We start from the raw sequence: 15,532 nt of genomic DNA on the forward strand, positions 1-15,532 counted from the left end.
ACACATATATATAATAATGCTATTTTCAAGAAAGAAACCGGGTTTATGGTACCAAACAAATTGAACCGGTCTGGTATGGCTTAACGTTGCATAATAAGATAAGGGTAGTAATGTCATCTCTCCATCAGTGTCACCTGCTCGGCGGATCCCGGAAAAAGACGCCGCCTTTTTCTTCTTGTCTGCAACGTTTCATGGGCACGAGACTCCGACTCATATAATCTTAAATCTCAGTTTCATTGGTGCTTCGATCAATAGCTAAATCTTTCTTTTGGGGGTATCAAGTTACTCAGAGGATTATAAAAAGGAGAAGAATTTGGTTTACACTCTTATCGCCGGAGAGATTTGGAGTTAATCCTTTTCATATATATGGAACTTGATTTATCTGTTCTAGGTCGTTTATTCATTGCCCCCAGGAGGAACTCAAGTCTCACGCAACTCTGTCTCCAAAGATCGAATTTTTCAGTTCAGAGAAACAAGCAGCCCCCGCTCTGTGTCTTGTCTAGTCCCTCTAGTTCCAGTTTTGTTAGATTCCGGAAAAGATGTGAATTTAGCCATAGAAACCAGCTTATTGTGTTGAGTGCGACTGGAGATCGTGTGGGTACTAGTCAGAAACATTCAGATTCCGGCGAAAATCTCGATTCGGTTAAGATTTTGCTGAAACGAGGAATCGTGTTAGGAGCGGTGGTGTGTGGAGTTTTGTTGTATGGATGTCGGAAAGTATTAGCATCTACAAATGTGATGGATGTGGCTCTTAGTCAGAGCAAATTGTTGTTGAAGAATGCTTGGCCTAAAACTTCTCTGGTTCTTAAGCTTCTTAGGGAGCAAGGTTTGATATTGGCTGTGCTTCTCGGTCTTTCAGCCTTCTTCTCCATGGCGGAGACATCCATCACCACTCTCTGGCCGTGGAAGGTAAATTATTCATCTCCTCAGTAAAGACTAAAGTGCTCTATATATAGATATTGCATGCTTCTTGAAAAGTGGTGGTGTGATGTGTTTTGTCTCAGGTGCGCGAGTTGGCTGAAAAAGAGCCTGAAAATGGCGTTTTCAGGATGCTCCGCAGTGATGTTACCAGATTCTTGACAACCATACTTATTGGAACTACGTAATGCTACTTACTTGGAATCTTGTTTTGGGTTGTTTGCTTGATTTATTTTGCTGTCTCTTCTTAACTTCTTCGGTTGTTATTTAGAGTTGTGAATATTGCGGCAACTGCCTTGGTCACTGAAGCAGCAACAGCTATTTTTGGTGAAGCTGGTGTTAGTGCAGCCACTGGATTGATGACGGTACATATAAGTTTTACTTATTACTCTAGACTGAGATAGCTATACAAGTTTTGAGTCTTGAATGATTGTAGGTAGCCATATTACTCCTGACTGAAATAACTCCAAAAAGTGTAGCGGTTCACAATGCTCAAGAGGTTGCAAGGATTGTGGTAAGTTTGAATTAGTTATCATCAGCAAAGGCTTGACAAACAAAATATGCTCATATGATAATCTGATTTATGTTGGTTTTACTATGAATCTAGGTCAGACCAGTGGCATGGCTTTCCTTGATATTATATCCTGTTGGAAGAGTTGTGACATATCTTTCGATGGGAATTCTGAAAATTCTTGGTTTGAAAGGACGGAGGTATGCATCACACTGGATTTGTCTGTCCGAATCAAAATATAATACTGTGCCTCTTTCCGAGTTAAGACAACTTACCTGTAGTCTGTTGTTCTTTTTGTGCTAGTGAGCCATATGTTACTGAAGATGAACTGAAACTAATGCTACGTGGTGCAGAATTAAGTGGGGCTATAGAAGAGGAAGAACAGGTAATGAGTTTGTTATGGATGTTCAATGAGTATTTACCAATTACCTAGACTTGTGATAATTCAAATGACACACGTTGCAGGATATGATTGAAAACGTGTTAGAGATTAAGGATACACATGTTCGAGAGGTGATGACTCCTCTTGTTGATGTAGTTGCAATAGATGGCAGCGGCAGCCTAGTTGATTTCCATGAATTTTGGGTTACCCATCAGTACTCAAGGTTTCATATATTTTCACAGCTTTTTTAATGAATATTTTTTTTCTTCTTAGGATTATTTGTTGTGCTCAAAGGTTTTCATCACAGGGTGCCTGTTTTTGAGCAGAGGATTGACAACATAGTTGGTATTGCATATGCTATGGATCTCCTAGATTATGTTCCAAAGGTCTGGCTGCTTCTTTTCCTCTCTTTCTTGTATTTGTTTTCTTTTCACTGATGGCGAGTGAGGACACCATAGTTGTGCACTTATGGATTATGTATGTTTTGAAGGGTAAATTGCTTGAAAGTACTACTGTGGTGGACATGGCACATAAACCTGCCTTCTTTGTCCCTGGTAATCTTCGATGCATCCAATCTTTTAGTTTAATATCTAAACCTTAGGCATTATTTTCTCACTCGCAATAAACTTTGATGTGCAGATTCAATGTCAGTTTGGAATCTTCTTAGAGAGTTTAGAATAAGAAAGGTTCACATGGCAGTTGTTCTTAATGAATACGGTGGAACCATTGGAGTATGTTGCTGGTTGTCCTCTTCTTTACTTAATTTATCTCTCCTGCTTTCTCTTGTAAGGTTTTCTAATTTCTCTCTATGCAGATAATAACTCTTGAAGATGTGGTCGAAGAGATTGTTGGTGAAATATTTGATGAAAACGATTCAAAGGTAGGTTCATCCTAGTTTCAACTTGTTGCTCTTCTTCAAGGGTTGGGTCTATCTTCTTCACTTAGTTTCTCACTTCCATTGTTTTGGGCTGATTAGGAGGAGATTCAGAAGAAAACGGGTTATATTGTGATGAGAGCGGAGGGGATTTATGATGTTGATGCCAACACTTCGATTGACCAGTTATCTGAAGAACTCAACATAAAGATGCCAGAGGTAATATACTCTTTTAGCCGTGTCTTTAGTGTGTCCCTCTAGAAAGCAGAACCGATCTTAAATTTTTGCTTATTGACAGAATATAAAGTATTCTTTTGTTCCCCTTTTCGCAGGGCCATCAGTATGAGACAGTCTCAGGTTTTGTGTGTGAGGCCTTTGGGTACATCCCAAAGACAGGTGAGAGTGTGACGGTAGTTCTTGAAAAGGAAAATTGGGAAGAGAATGATGAACAGGACGATGCTAAACACGAGCGTCACGATCAGAAGGAAAAGCACCAAGTTTATAGACTAGAGGTACATAATAGCACTCCCCTTTGCACCAAATTCTGCAAAAACGCTTATTATATTCTCTAACAACCTTTTGGGACAGATACTAGCAGGGAATGCGAGAAAAGTGAGCGCAGTCCGGTTCGAACGAGTTAATGATATGGATGAAGTGTCAGAGGCGAGAGATGTAAAAAACATGGTCCCCAAGTTCATAAGAAAATGGAGCAATGAGGAAGATTCTGATGGTAATCTCCAAGCCAAGAATGCCGTCTTTGAGGAGCATCTAATTGCTGAAACCGAAAATATGAAGAAAGAATAATGATAAAAGGGGAAGAGCCAGAGGAGGATGAACATTACTGTTGTAATTTTTCTAACTGAGAGAAGAGTAGTTTCTTCTTTTTACCAATAGTGAGATATGTATCCACACAACACAATACTAAAAAAAAGAGTTGAACAGTGATGAGACAGAATTTTAGAGATTTTTGGAGATACTTATGCGTATCGGGTTGGAAAATCGAAGTAAGGGTGCTCGAATGATATCAGATTTCTCGATCAAAGAGAAGTCAGACGTTGTGACTAGGTGGTGAAGATATATAGCCATCTGAAGCCTAGCAAACTCTGCTCCTGCACAGAGTCTTGCACCACCTCCAAAGGCCATGAACGTTTTAGAGCCAGAAAGCAATTCTTTCCCCTCCCATCTCCATGGATTAAACTCGCATGGTTGTTCATAGATTTGAGGGTCATAATGAAGAAGAGATGGAATAACCAGTACAATCCATCCTGCTGGTATTTTATACCCTGCAACCAAAACATGCTTTTTAAATAAGATCATTGGTTACAAACTTGTAGAAATAATGTTCATGAACCCATCTAACTTGCCTTTGATCACCACATTACTCACAGCCTTTCTGAACATAGCAGGTGACAAACTTCCTAAACGAAGAGACTCATTGATAACCTGCAATCGCAACAACCAACTAAATGGCTTAACTACTGATGGATGCGCAACAAGTTTGGGATTGTATGTATACATGAAATAAGAAGCAAATAATATAAGAAAACAGAAAGCTACCATGTGGGTAAAGCTCATCATGGATTTGTATTCTTTCCAAGTAACTCCAGACTCTTTATCAACTCTGTTTTGGAGGATGGTCTGATGCTCTCTCTGTTCAACGTAGTTAAGCTTTAAGCATATGATGATAAAGAACAAAAAGATTCAAACTTCTCAACTACAGAGTTCTCTTAGTAAGAATTACCTTCAACTCCATAAGCACTTTGGGGTTTTCAGCTATGAATTTCACAGTAATTGCAGTCATAGTAGAAGTAGTTTCATAAGACGCAATCAGTAAACTTAATATTAGCTCTACAGATCTTTCCTCGTTCACCGTATCGTCCTCTTTCTCCACTTCATTTATCATTGTCTCCATGAAGTCTCCATATTTTAAATCATTCGATGTTGCTTCTTCTCTCCTCTCTTTGCACATTCTTTTTATCATCTTCATCACATTTCTGCGTGCCTTTACATAGGAAAGTGGATGCAGAGTGTTAAACTGTTATAACCAGACAAGTTCTACAGCTGACAAGTTATGGACAAGAGATCTTACCATAAGACCATTGTAAAGAGCGTTCCAAAAAGAAAGATCAAAAGGGGACCTAACCAAATCAAAGCTGAAATCTCTAAAGTTTTCGATAAGTTTGCTCTTAGTCTCAAGTTTGATGTCACTTATGATCATCTGGACCATTTGTTCCAATATCAACTGCAATACAAAAAAAAAGACAAAAAGACAAGTGGGTAAGATAGACATTTGATCGCTTAAAATTAGATGGAGTACTTAGGGTTTATTATACTCTTCCAACAGTATCTTTGACGTCTAAGACGCCTTGGAAGGAGACAGCTTTGAGATGCTCGCGTGTTGCTTGGTCTATTTTTTGTATAAATCTTTGCTTCAAACACTCAGGACCAAGAAGCTGCAGAGCAATCTGTCTCATGTACCTGTGGAAGTCCTTGCCTTGCTTGAAGAACAAGTTATCTTTCCCAAAGATTCTAACAAGAGCTTCTGGATAACTCATGACAAAACACATGTTGTCTTGTTTGAGAATCTCAAAATTCACTTCCGGGTCTGTAGAAACAATCGTTTTAGAGCCGAGGATATTTGTCCGGAACAACGAGCCACCACCGTACCTGAAGTACAAAGCAGTGAGGGATAGAGAGAGAGAGAGAGACATTAAAGAAGAAAGAAGAGAAATGAAACAGAATCTTGAAACTTGCAGATGTCCTAAAAAAAAAACCAACTTTGACATTCTTTTCTTGACAAATGGAGGGACTTCGTTGAATCTGTAAGGTTTGAAGAACTCAACGGTTTCTCCTATCACCGGAAACCCCATTGAACCCGGGGGTAGCTTGCCGGAGCAGTAAGGGTTAGCCCATCTGTAGAGCCAGACACTGATCTTGATGACCAGTAAAGCTATAACAACACTCAATGCAACACCCCACACATCTTTCTTAGTTCCTTTACTAGCGATTAATAAACACTAATATTGTTCATATAAAATAGCTTCATATTTTGAGGAAGCAATATACAAGAAAACCAAATCTTACAAGTTACTACTACGTACCATATACCTCCAAATTACAAGACTAACAATTATATACTAATACAGTTTTACCAATAATTGAGTATTATTACTTTGAAGTTTTTTTTTTAATTTACTTAGTGTTTGTTTTGATATTTGGATATAAATTTTAATTCAAGTTAGTTGAACAAATAAGAGACCATGACGACCAACAAAAGCTATAGCAACACACAATGTAACAACCCGCATTTCTTTGAATTTATTAATTAGCTGGTTCATAGCAGCTAGTAAACACTGACTTTACATAGCTTCCGTCAGAATCTGAGGAAGCAATTTGCAAGAAAGCCAAGTTTTACAAGTTACTATATATACTTAAACAAATTCTAAATTAATAACACTGTTAAATTTTGTAATTTGGTATCTCCTACTTTTTAGTAGATTCTCAAGATATATTGGATGTTTCAAGAATTTGTGTGATCTCACCACTACAAGAATATTGGATTTTGATAGCAATAACGTTTATTTGTCTGTAATTAAATATTATATAATAACGTTTTTTTGTTGTTATTAGCTATCTTAATAACGATTTGTTATTTTATTTTTAATATTATTATACCATATATATAAACATAATTGATTATTTATATATTTTTTTATTTTATTTGATAAATAAATGATTTTGGGGGTTAGAGACGGTGTATTTAATATCCAAATACTTCGTTAATTGTCAGAAAGCCACAAACACAAATTCTACATGTCATAAACACTAGATAAGGAGTTTAAAGAACTACATAAACCCAAACGTAATCATTCACCCCCTATGTTTTCTTCTCCATCTTCTTCGCATTGAGTTATCTCATTTGGTCTTGTTTGTCATCGGCATCTGCAAAAAGGTAGTCAAAAACGAGAATCAAAGAGAAATTATAATAGATTAGAGCCTTAAATCTGAATCAAGCTTAAACCAAAGAACTATTTAACTGTACCAAAAATTCAAAGAACAAGTTTGAATGAAGCTTAACAAGACCTGAAACAACTCAAAAAAAAATTCTAAATTGAACATGAAATAATGTCTTATCGTCCTAATAATGCTTTTGGAGAGCATGTTTTGAGTACCTTCGGTGAGTTGAGCCTTCAGTTCTTTAAAAATACACATTCCTTGACCATGACTTGTAATCACTTCAAATTCTCCACCTCCACTCAACACGTCTTTGTAGTCCAAATCTTAGGAGTCCCTGAGAAGAAGCTAACACAAAAATTCCAGTATTCATAAAATTTTAGTTGAAGATTACAAGAGACTAATCAATAAGAAGAAAGACGAGTACTTTGCTTAAACTAGCTATCAAAATCGTCGTACCTTCACGACACCGAATTTTTTTAACATACTTTTATGTCTGGCAATTTCCGATGGCTTTTAACTGTCTATAAGAAACATAGAACATAAGAAACTACACTTGCCTTGCTTCTCATCGAATCATTAAGAAGACATTATAAAGAAGATTAGGGCTGAAATAACACTTGCCACTTCTTCTCATCGGAAAATCAACTTTAGCCCCTTTTTTTTTTTTTTATTCAGATTAAAATCTTCATCTTGAAACGTTTCACTTACGGTCCTGTTTTCAAATTGAGTTCGTAAACACTCAAATCATATTCACATAAGCAAAACTCATTCAAAACCCAGAAAAATGGTTCAAGTCCAGTTGATATTTCTGAATCCAAAAACCAATTGAGAAGAAAGCAGATATCTGACCACATCAATACCTTTCTCAATGTTCTTCTTGAAATCAATCCCACAATGCTTTTCTTAAAGAAACGAAGACCTTGTACGGATATCACTAGATCTGCAAGCGGGATCTTCCGATCTATTATCAAAAATATCAACCCTAGCTAAATAAATTAAAGAGAAACGAAGAGATGTAATTACCTCGGGTTTCACAATACAGATGGAAGAAAACGAACAGATCTAGCAGATACGAAGAGAGATATGTGCGATGGTGGCTAGGGTTTCAAATCCCTATCTCTTTTGCTTCACAAGTGGCTAGGGATCGATTTTAAAAGAAAGAGTGAAAGGGAGAGAAAGACAAGATAAAAGATCTGTATCTACTGAAAAGGCGTAACTAGGGTTTCGTTATATGGAGAAAGTAGATCAAGATGATCTATCTGGTTTTAAATCTGGGTAAAGGATTTAATCGGAGGAGAAGCCTGGTTCTAAATTTGGTGAATTGACAGAGAATGTGAGAAAAAAAAACATAGCGTTTACACTTTAGCAAACGCTATAAAAAAAATTAGAGGATATATCAAATATAGCAAAAAAACATTAAACGCTATATTATAATGCTATTAATACTCTAATTTCTTGTAGTGCACAGACAGTTAACAAGAATAATAACCATAGGCATGCAGCTAATATAAGTCAAGGAGCCTTTAATTTTTTCTTTCAAATATAATCAGTTGTATTCTTAATTTAAACACACACAAAAAGCATACGCTAGTTGGAGGTAGATAGGATAGGATCAATAAAGTCTCCAAGAAGATCAAGATCGATGACGCTCTCACTCTGATCCATGAACATCACGTCAAAACGTCTATCTTTTTTCTTCTTCCTAAACCAGTGGTCCGGTATACCTTTGATTTCAATCTTTCTCACATCATTTCTTTGTAGATCATAACAAAGAATGTGAAAGGTAGAAAGCAAATCCTGTGGTATCAAAACAACCTTGCCATTTTGAGTTGTACCACCGTTTACGTCGATTACAATGTTGTTGACTAATTGCAGCTGACAAGGATGCAAAACCAGAGTTTTTTGGACCATTCCTTGTTTCCGGCATCTTGCAGAATTCATAAAACCACCATATATACCCTTATCTCTTAGCTGGGTAGAGGTACTTGGTATTGGTGTATTGACCGACAGCCGATGTTGGGTTTTGTTATAAACCTTAAGACCTATTGTTATATAAACCTTTGTATCATTGATTAAGAAAGACAACATAATAATAAAAATTTTTCCCCGAAATCCGTCTATAGTTTCTACGTGGTATCTCTAGTTTCTACATGGTATCAGAGCAGGCAATCTTTGTGGATCTAAATTAAAGCTTACGCGCTATTGTTCTTGTGATCCCGATAATCATGGGATGTGAAGCCGATGAAAACGATGGTGTCGTGTCGATGACGAAGATGACGTTGGTTTGTGCCGACACAATTAATGTTTATCTTATATGGTTTTACGCTGGTGGTAAAAAAAAAATAAAAAAAGTTTTGCTCTTAGTTTATGGTTTTCCTGGGAGAATAATTTGGTTTATGTTTGTTGTCAGTTTCCCTCTCCAGCTTGTTAGAGTTAGAGGAGTTAGAGGGATATAGTTTTGGTTTTCTTAATAATAAACTGGGGAATTTTTTTTCCTTGGTTCTAGGGTTTATGGTTTACATGAATTTGAATTATGATTTTTTTTTTCTTTTTTTTGAGTTTTTATTTGGTAATAGTTTTACCATTACGGGGAATTGTTTGGAACACTCATATTTTTAGGTCAATTTCTTTTTAGTCCGATTTGTGGACTGTCCAAGATTAGGAGAATTATTTGTAGAGATTGCAGGATTTTCACCCACAGAATGTTGTTATTCCCTTTTTACCAAAGTCCGAAGACGAGCTGAAGTTCCACCTCTATATTCAAAATTAAAGTTTATGCCCGGAAGAGTTTGTTGACATGATTTGTCCATCTTTGACAAGTGTCCAAGACATATGTGTTCCGCTTTTCTATTGCAAAATTTGCGTGTTGCGTACCATGTTATCGTGCGGGGGAGTATTAGTGTATGGACCGACAGCCCATGTTGGGCTTTGTTATGTTGGTTATTATAAACCCTAATATTGTTGTAAACCCTAATACCTAGTGTTATATAAACCCTTGTATCATTGATTAAGAAAGACAACACAATAATAAAGACTTTTCCCCAAAACCCTTATATAGTTTCTGCATGCTCATTATCAACCTCTTCTCATATAATTTATACATGTCAATCAAAGCCAGGTAATATATAACCCCATTGACAGACTGTCCTCGATGGACCGGGATGTAGGAACAGAAGTCTGATGGGATTGGAGCACCTTTTTCCAGGAACCTCCTTGAGGTGTTAGGAAAAAGACCCAATGCTCTGGCATAGTCGTTAGGTTTGGCGCAATTGAGCAGATTACTTTGTACTAGTCGTTAAGAGGATTGTGTCCGAAGTAGTAGTAGTAGATGATTTTCTTAATTACTCCGGGAGGTATGATGCTGGATTTTACGGCGGGTAAGGTGAAAAGTTGTCTGGTGGCAGGGTTATAGATTCGCGGTTTTCTCCAGAGGGTGTAGCACCGCGAGATGTACCCTCTCGTCTGTGGGATGGTCAGATTGCGGTCAACAACATAGGAAGCTAAGACCTAAGAGCCGAAGATAGGATTACATTTTTACGGTCTTTGTAGAGATCTTCTAAAATGATGTAAAGATGAGGACGTGGTCAGGATTGGGCCGTAAGGAAAAGGCTGCTGAAATATGTGGAGCAGAGGAGCGACGAACAAATCTTTGAGAGGCACTTGAATCTCATTAGGGATTTTGTAAGCAATCTCTTGAGAATCTCAATCACCACATGTCCACATCCATTGGAATGTCGTGTGCCTCGTTTCGTCTTCTTCTCGTCTTCCTTTCCCGTTGAATCCGTGACAAACCCATTGTACAACAACTATCTTGACTAAAAGTAGCGCAATCTTGGAGTGCAAGAAATCAAGCATTTAGGGTTTAATTTGTTTGTATTCTTCCTCTTTTGACAAAACCACGTAGTACATATGGATCCTTTTACCGTTTTTTCTAGTGGCTAAAGCATTTGGATTAATCTGCATAAGTTTGGTCATGTATTCTAGTAAATCATTTTACCGTTTTTTCAAAATGTTATAATTCTTGAATCAGAATTAAAAGCATGTAAGCAGTTGCAACCAAATGTATAGGATGAAATATGTACATTTCAGTTCTCTAAATTCTTATCTTGATTGTTTAGTAAAGACATATATATATATACCAACTAAGTTATTCCCATATCATCAGCCACCAAAAGCTATCGAACTAATCAACTAAACACTTTACAAAATATCTAATTATACAGTCAAAGAATTTCAGTATTTGTGGGCAATAAGAATGTTTTTCCTAACTTTACTTACATAATCTATGTTTATAGGGAGAGCCAGAAATTGTGCTAAAAATGTCTGGTTTTGAGCAGTCACCAGTTCTGTCATCATCATGCTTGGGTACTTGTTTACCTTGCAAATAGGAGAAACAACACAATTTAGAACAAATTCAAGCATTTACAACCAAATGTATAGATGACAAGATTTGATAGCAAAGTCATTATAAAGTTAACAATAATCTCAAACAAGTTCTAATTATACATTTTTGTTACTTTATTTTAAATACACAAAATCATAAATACAATAATCTCAATCTAAACCATGTATTATTATATCACTTGAACTTTTTTTGCCCAATGGATTATTGTGTATGGTTGTTGTTCGTAATCAATTTTCACCCACATTCAAATGTCACATCCACTATCGATCATATAACAAATCAAATTTAAAAGTTAAAATCACCATTTACAACAACATTCAATGCCGACTCTAAATGAAGTAACTAAATTTAGATGATTAGATGATTACATTTATGTAAATGTAATCAAAGCCAAGTTTCAATTTTTGAATTGATCCCATGTCTGTCTCACCTCTATCAAAAGGTAATATGAATGTCTAATCGATTCAATCCATTTTTTTTGTCGTTGTTTAGAAGATCCTTTTTTCTAAACTATAATATTACAATTAAAAAATATTTTAAATCAACTGTGTTTGTAGAAATTTCCAACAAAAATTATTCGGTTTTTTGGTTGGAACTCAATCTGAATCCAGTCAACAAAAATATTCAGATTTTTTTCGAACTATCTGCTGAATCCAGTTAGACTCACCCGCACAAATTATGAAATCCGAAGGTTTTGCCAACAAAAATATCTGAGCTAACGCAATTGGTTACATATAATTCCAAATCTCCGCAAAACCAAAAATATATGAGCTAGCGCAATTGGTTATATATCATTCCAAATGTGCTTCACATCCTCGTTTCAAACTGTATTGGAAACATGAAATCGTTTTTTTTTTAACTTGTTTTACAAAAGATACATCAATTTTTAGTTCAAAATCATCACAACAAAAAATCAAAAGAAATATTGATACACGTTAATCAATTTTTTTCACAATCTCCTACACAAAATAATTTGTTGTATAGATGGGGGAAAAAAATCACACATTAAAAGAAAAAAAAGCAAAGTATGTTTTGGCTTTCTAATAACAATAATAAAATATATATATATATATATATATATATATATATACTTTTTTCAAATATTTTCTTAGAACCAAAACTATATTAAAAAAAAAAAACTTGTAACCACTTCACAAATTATTGTTTTGATAGGCATTGTAAACGGGTAAGTTATAAGTTGATTTAATTATCTATGATTCGATTAGCATTGCTAATGTTTACCCAAGTCACCACAAACTATCAAGATTTTAAAAGAGGCATGATCAAATATTTAGTGGTGAGAATTATTAAAACATGGAGACAATTCACAAGTTGTGAACAATCATGTCATGCATATATGTAGACTCAAAGACTTGTATGGGGATTAAATACGTACGCTTTGATAGATTCCCATCACTCACTCGGTGAGATCTAGAAATACTAATGAGTACTCAAGTACTGGTGCTCGAATGATATCCGGTTTTTCAATCAAAGAGAAGTCATAGGTTGTGACGACGACTAGATAATAATGAAGAAATATAATATGGCTATCTGAAGCCTGGCAAACTCTGCTCCGGCACATCCTCCTCCAAAGGCCATGAACGTTCTAGAGCCGCCAGAAAGCAGTTCTAACTTTTGAAAATGGATAAAAAGACCTTAGAGAGACAGTTACAAGAAATATAACCTTAGGTTGGTCTGTTTATAACGTGAGCTTTACATTGCAATGATAAGGAGATATTTACTTAAATATACCAGAATTCCATGAGGTCAGAGCCGTTCTCCAACCCAAATGATAAGGAGATATTTACTTAAATCATAGTGTTCTGGCTGGTCTGCTTCAGAGAAGTACCATGTTTGTTCAGTTTCGTCAAGAGGTAAGCCAATACGACTTTAGCACCCAAAGCGGAATGACCACGAGACAAGCATATTGCACCACCCACAAGTACCAGACCTTTTGCTATCAGTTTCTTTGATGGTTTTCTCAATATTTTTCTGTGTTTGGCTACAACATGAGTCAACACTTCTAATTCACCACTACTTGTTCCCATGGAGACTGTGACATCATCTGTCTGAGTTTCTAACTCTGATGGAACCTGCAGCAGGAACAACAACAACCATATCAGTGAAGACCAAATCGGTTGCTTCATGCACATTCGGTTTCAGAACACTGAATTCCAGCTTACAGAACAAAATATTTAATATGAACCTCACCTTTTTAGTTAAGGTGACAGCAGATAAGATGGGTCCTTGTTGGGTTCCCTGACTGGTTGCCATGTATTTACAAAGTGCATTATCCATCTTACAGACGTAACTCCATATGCCTTTTGAGAAGGCGAGCTTCGCCATCTCAACATTTAACCCAGCATTCTCCTGGTGAAACATTTTGATCTCACAAGCATTTCTTCCGGGAACTGCAGCAAGTGTTAAGGTCAGCAGTAGTTAGTTAGGTATCAAAATTTGGAAATGAGGACAATACAAACACCGTACTCACTATGATCACTTGATTATATGGAATTCAAACAACATTGATCAGAAAATTTAGGTGAATAAGAAAACGACTTGCCTTGCCTGATTCGCCAACCAGATCTAAAATAGCTTACACGTACGTACTTGCTCTGTTTCGGTACCATATTGTGATCACAATCCTAATAATAATAACCAAGGAGCAAAACAATAAGTTAAGAAGCAACAACAAATTGTGACAGAGCGAGAGAAGTTTCAGTTGATTTTTATACCTTAGTGAAACAGTAGAACTTGTCCTTTCCTTGCCACAGTCTCCAAGCTAGTAGGTACTCTCTTGATGTCAACAAGGGAAACTTTTTAATGGTGCGACCAATCTCGATTCCGGTACTACTGTCAACCTGCAACTGCTCATGATCAACCACAGTCTTGTCCCATTTTTTCCTATAATCATTGTCCATATAAAAGTCCCTCAAAATCTCTGCAGAGCAGTCCTCAAAGACCGTGACACTTAGGTACTTCATAGGACCACCATCCTAAAAAAAAAAAAAAAAAAAAAGAGCCTTATTCATTCATTACTCAGTAATCAGAATAGCCTTATTCATTCATTACTCAGTAATCAGAATAAAAGACTATAATGACACAAAGTGAAGAAGATATATAGAAAATGATATGAACCAAGTACTACTTTAGGTTTGGAGCGTTTAGCAGTGTACGAAATGCGATCGTTGCTTCTGTGAATAACATGTTCCCATATCTCATCATCAGACTCATTTCTTTCCTCCAAATTTTCGATAAGAAATTTCAAATCTTCGTCGGAAACTAGTCTGGATATCCTGTAAGAGGAAACTCGTATCAGAAACAGCTCAATGAAAAGCCTAAAGATTGTGAAAATATCATAACCCTTTGTTTACCTTGATTGAGAGTTCACGGCATGAGAAACTGATTCGGTAGGCGAAGAAGAAGAACTGAAGAAGCGAAATTTAGAGGAAAATAAGATATGAAAGAGAAGGATTAAGAGAAGCGAAATCGCGGTGGCCCAGATGTAACCATCTCGCCGGAAAAGTTGGTCGGAGAAGAAAGACAAAGCCCAGTTGGGTAAGCTCTTCATCGGAATCCCAAATCTCTACGCTACGATGTTTGAGATTGCGAACTCATTCATTCATAATCATCGGTGGCGTGTGTTTCCAGTTGCACTTGCGGGCAGGGCAAGGCAACGGCTTCACCGATTCACTCTGTTTTCTCTCTTCCTCTTTAATTTTGTTTTTATGGTTTAACCCCTCATATTTTTAGTTATCCTCTTTTCACCCTTTCGTTTTCCATTCTTATAATCTTGCCCTCTTTGTGCTCAATGCCTCAATCTAATCTAATTATGTGTGTTTTATATACAGAAACATGACCAACTATAGTTGACAGGTCAGACTATATTTGTGTGATTTGGAGAACCATAAAGTAAGGCAAGCCACATAAATGAAAATTGAAAGAATCTGTCGTTGTAATTCATGTAAAATAAATTAAATAATACATGGAAGAAATGAAAGTGTGTCACAGAATCTTGATATTAATCTCAAATGGATAAGGGCCATAAGGCAACAATTGATTCTACTGATTCTGTGACAATCACGATCACAAGACTAGTAATAATCTATAATATGTGGAGAAATCCACAATGAGACAAATAATATTATGAGGGCACATCATGACCACTGTCAAGCTGTGACCACAACCACAAGAAACAAAGTTAGGAACAGGAGGGAATAAGAGAAATGCATTCTGATTAACTACATTAATGTAGTCTCCTGAGTTTAGATTTAGATTATCTAAACCCATCAAAATCGAAACCAAATGTTACGAGGCATTAACCATATGACTAAGGACCCGATCCACTAGTCTACTACCATATACTGTATGTATAATCCAATTAATATATACGACCAATCATAAAGCAAACTATAAATTTGCCCGCTATTATTCTTCTTCTGAGCAAATTCCATGTGATGGAGGAGACTGCTCCTTGCTTACTCT

General features: G+C 36.3%; 3 protein-coding genes and 1 long non-coding RNA gene across 25 annotated transcripts; 1 reads left to right on the forward strand and 3 right to left on the reverse strand.

Moving 5' to 3' along the window:
• The first annotated feature begins 36 nt into the window (after window positions 1-36).
• Window positions 37-3,661, forward strand: LOC104743039 (DUF21 domain-containing protein At1g55930, chloroplastic). 6 transcript variants are annotated; one of them, XR_015579690.1, is made up of 14 exons: window positions 37-909; window positions 1,005-1,102; window positions 1,190-1,283; window positions 1,355-1,432; window positions 1,526-1,629; window positions 1,733-1,814; window positions 1,895-2,034; window positions 2,119-2,197; window positions 2,302-2,365; window positions 2,451-2,553; window positions 2,626-2,691; window positions 2,788-2,904; window positions 3,018-3,197; window positions 3,274-3,661. XR_015579690.1 is itself a non-coding variant. In XM_010464164.2 (14 exons), the coding sequence occupies exons 1-14, from the start codon at window positions 367-369 to the stop codon at window positions 3,487-3,489; spliced, it is 1,953 nt and encodes a 650-aa protein (XP_010462466.2). In that variant the 5' UTR covers window positions 37-366; the 3' UTR covers window positions 3,490-3,661. The 6 variants fall into 6 exon arrangements, 4 of the variants coding, with proteins under 4 accessions (XP_010462466.2, XP_087339831.1, XP_087339832.1 ...); XM_010464164.2 differs by having other exon boundaries at window positions 2,451-2,542; XR_015579691.1 differs by having other exon boundaries at window positions 89-909; window positions 1,526-1,689; window positions 1,783-1,814; window positions 3,274-3,473.
• Window positions 3,513-5,933, reverse strand: LOC104743038 (cytochrome P450 708A2-like). 2 transcript variants are annotated; one of them, XM_087483708.1, is made up of 7 exons: window positions 5,464-5,933; window positions 5,019-5,352; window positions 4,775-4,927; window positions 4,427-4,687; window positions 4,243-4,335; window positions 4,050-4,128; window positions 3,513-3,968 (listed from the first exon to the last, which is right to left on the reverse strand). In XM_087483708.1, exons 1-7 carry the CDS (start codon window positions 5,553-5,555, stop codon window positions 3,643-3,645), a joined length of 1,338 nt encoding a protein of 445 aa, XP_087339834.1. In that variant the 5' UTR covers window positions 5,556-5,933; the 3' UTR covers window positions 3,513-3,642. The 2 variants fall into 2 exon arrangements, with proteins under 2 accessions (XP_087339834.1, XP_087339835.1); XM_087483709.1 differs by having other exon boundaries at window positions 5,164-5,352; window positions 5,464-5,687.
• A 511-nt stretch (window positions 5,934-6,444) lies between these two features.
• LOC104743040 (uncharacterized) lies at window positions 6,445-8,783 on the reverse strand. Of its 16 annotated transcripts, none has more exons than XR_015579704.1 (7): window positions 7,666-8,783; window positions 7,503-7,582; window positions 7,264-7,354; window positions 7,099-7,159; window positions 6,858-6,976; window positions 6,728-6,768; window positions 6,445-6,627 (listed from the first exon to the last, which is right to left on the reverse strand). It is a non-coding gene; the product is annotated as an uncharacterized LOC104743040 (long non-coding RNA). The 16 variants fall into 16 exon arrangements; XR_015579698.1 differs by having other exon boundaries at window positions 6,858-6,987; XR_015579697.1 differs by having other exon boundaries at window positions 7,099-7,163.
• A 3,932-nt stretch (window positions 8,784-12,715) lies between these two features.
• LOC104743041 (uncharacterized) lies at window positions 12,716-15,129 on the reverse strand. Its single transcript, XM_010464166.3, has 6 exons — window positions 14,422-15,129; window positions 14,196-14,343; window positions 13,783-14,043; window positions 13,611-13,692; window positions 13,259-13,458; window positions 12,716-13,140 (listed from the first exon to the last, which is right to left on the reverse strand). The coding sequence occupies exons 1-6, from the start codon at window positions 14,616-14,618 to the stop codon at window positions 12,856-12,858; spliced, it is 1,173 nt and encodes a 390-aa protein (XP_010462468.1). The 5' UTR covers window positions 14,619-15,129; the 3' UTR covers window positions 12,716-12,855.
• Window positions 15,130-15,532: the final 403 nt, after the last annotated feature.

Source organism: Camelina sativa, chromosome 14 (genome assembly GCF_030686135.1).
Source record: "Camelina sativa cultivar CO46 ecotype springtype chromosome 14, ASM3068613v1".
Taxonomy (NCBI): domain Eukaryota; kingdom Viridiplantae; phylum Streptophyta; class Magnoliopsida; order Brassicales; family Brassicaceae; genus Camelina; species Camelina sativa.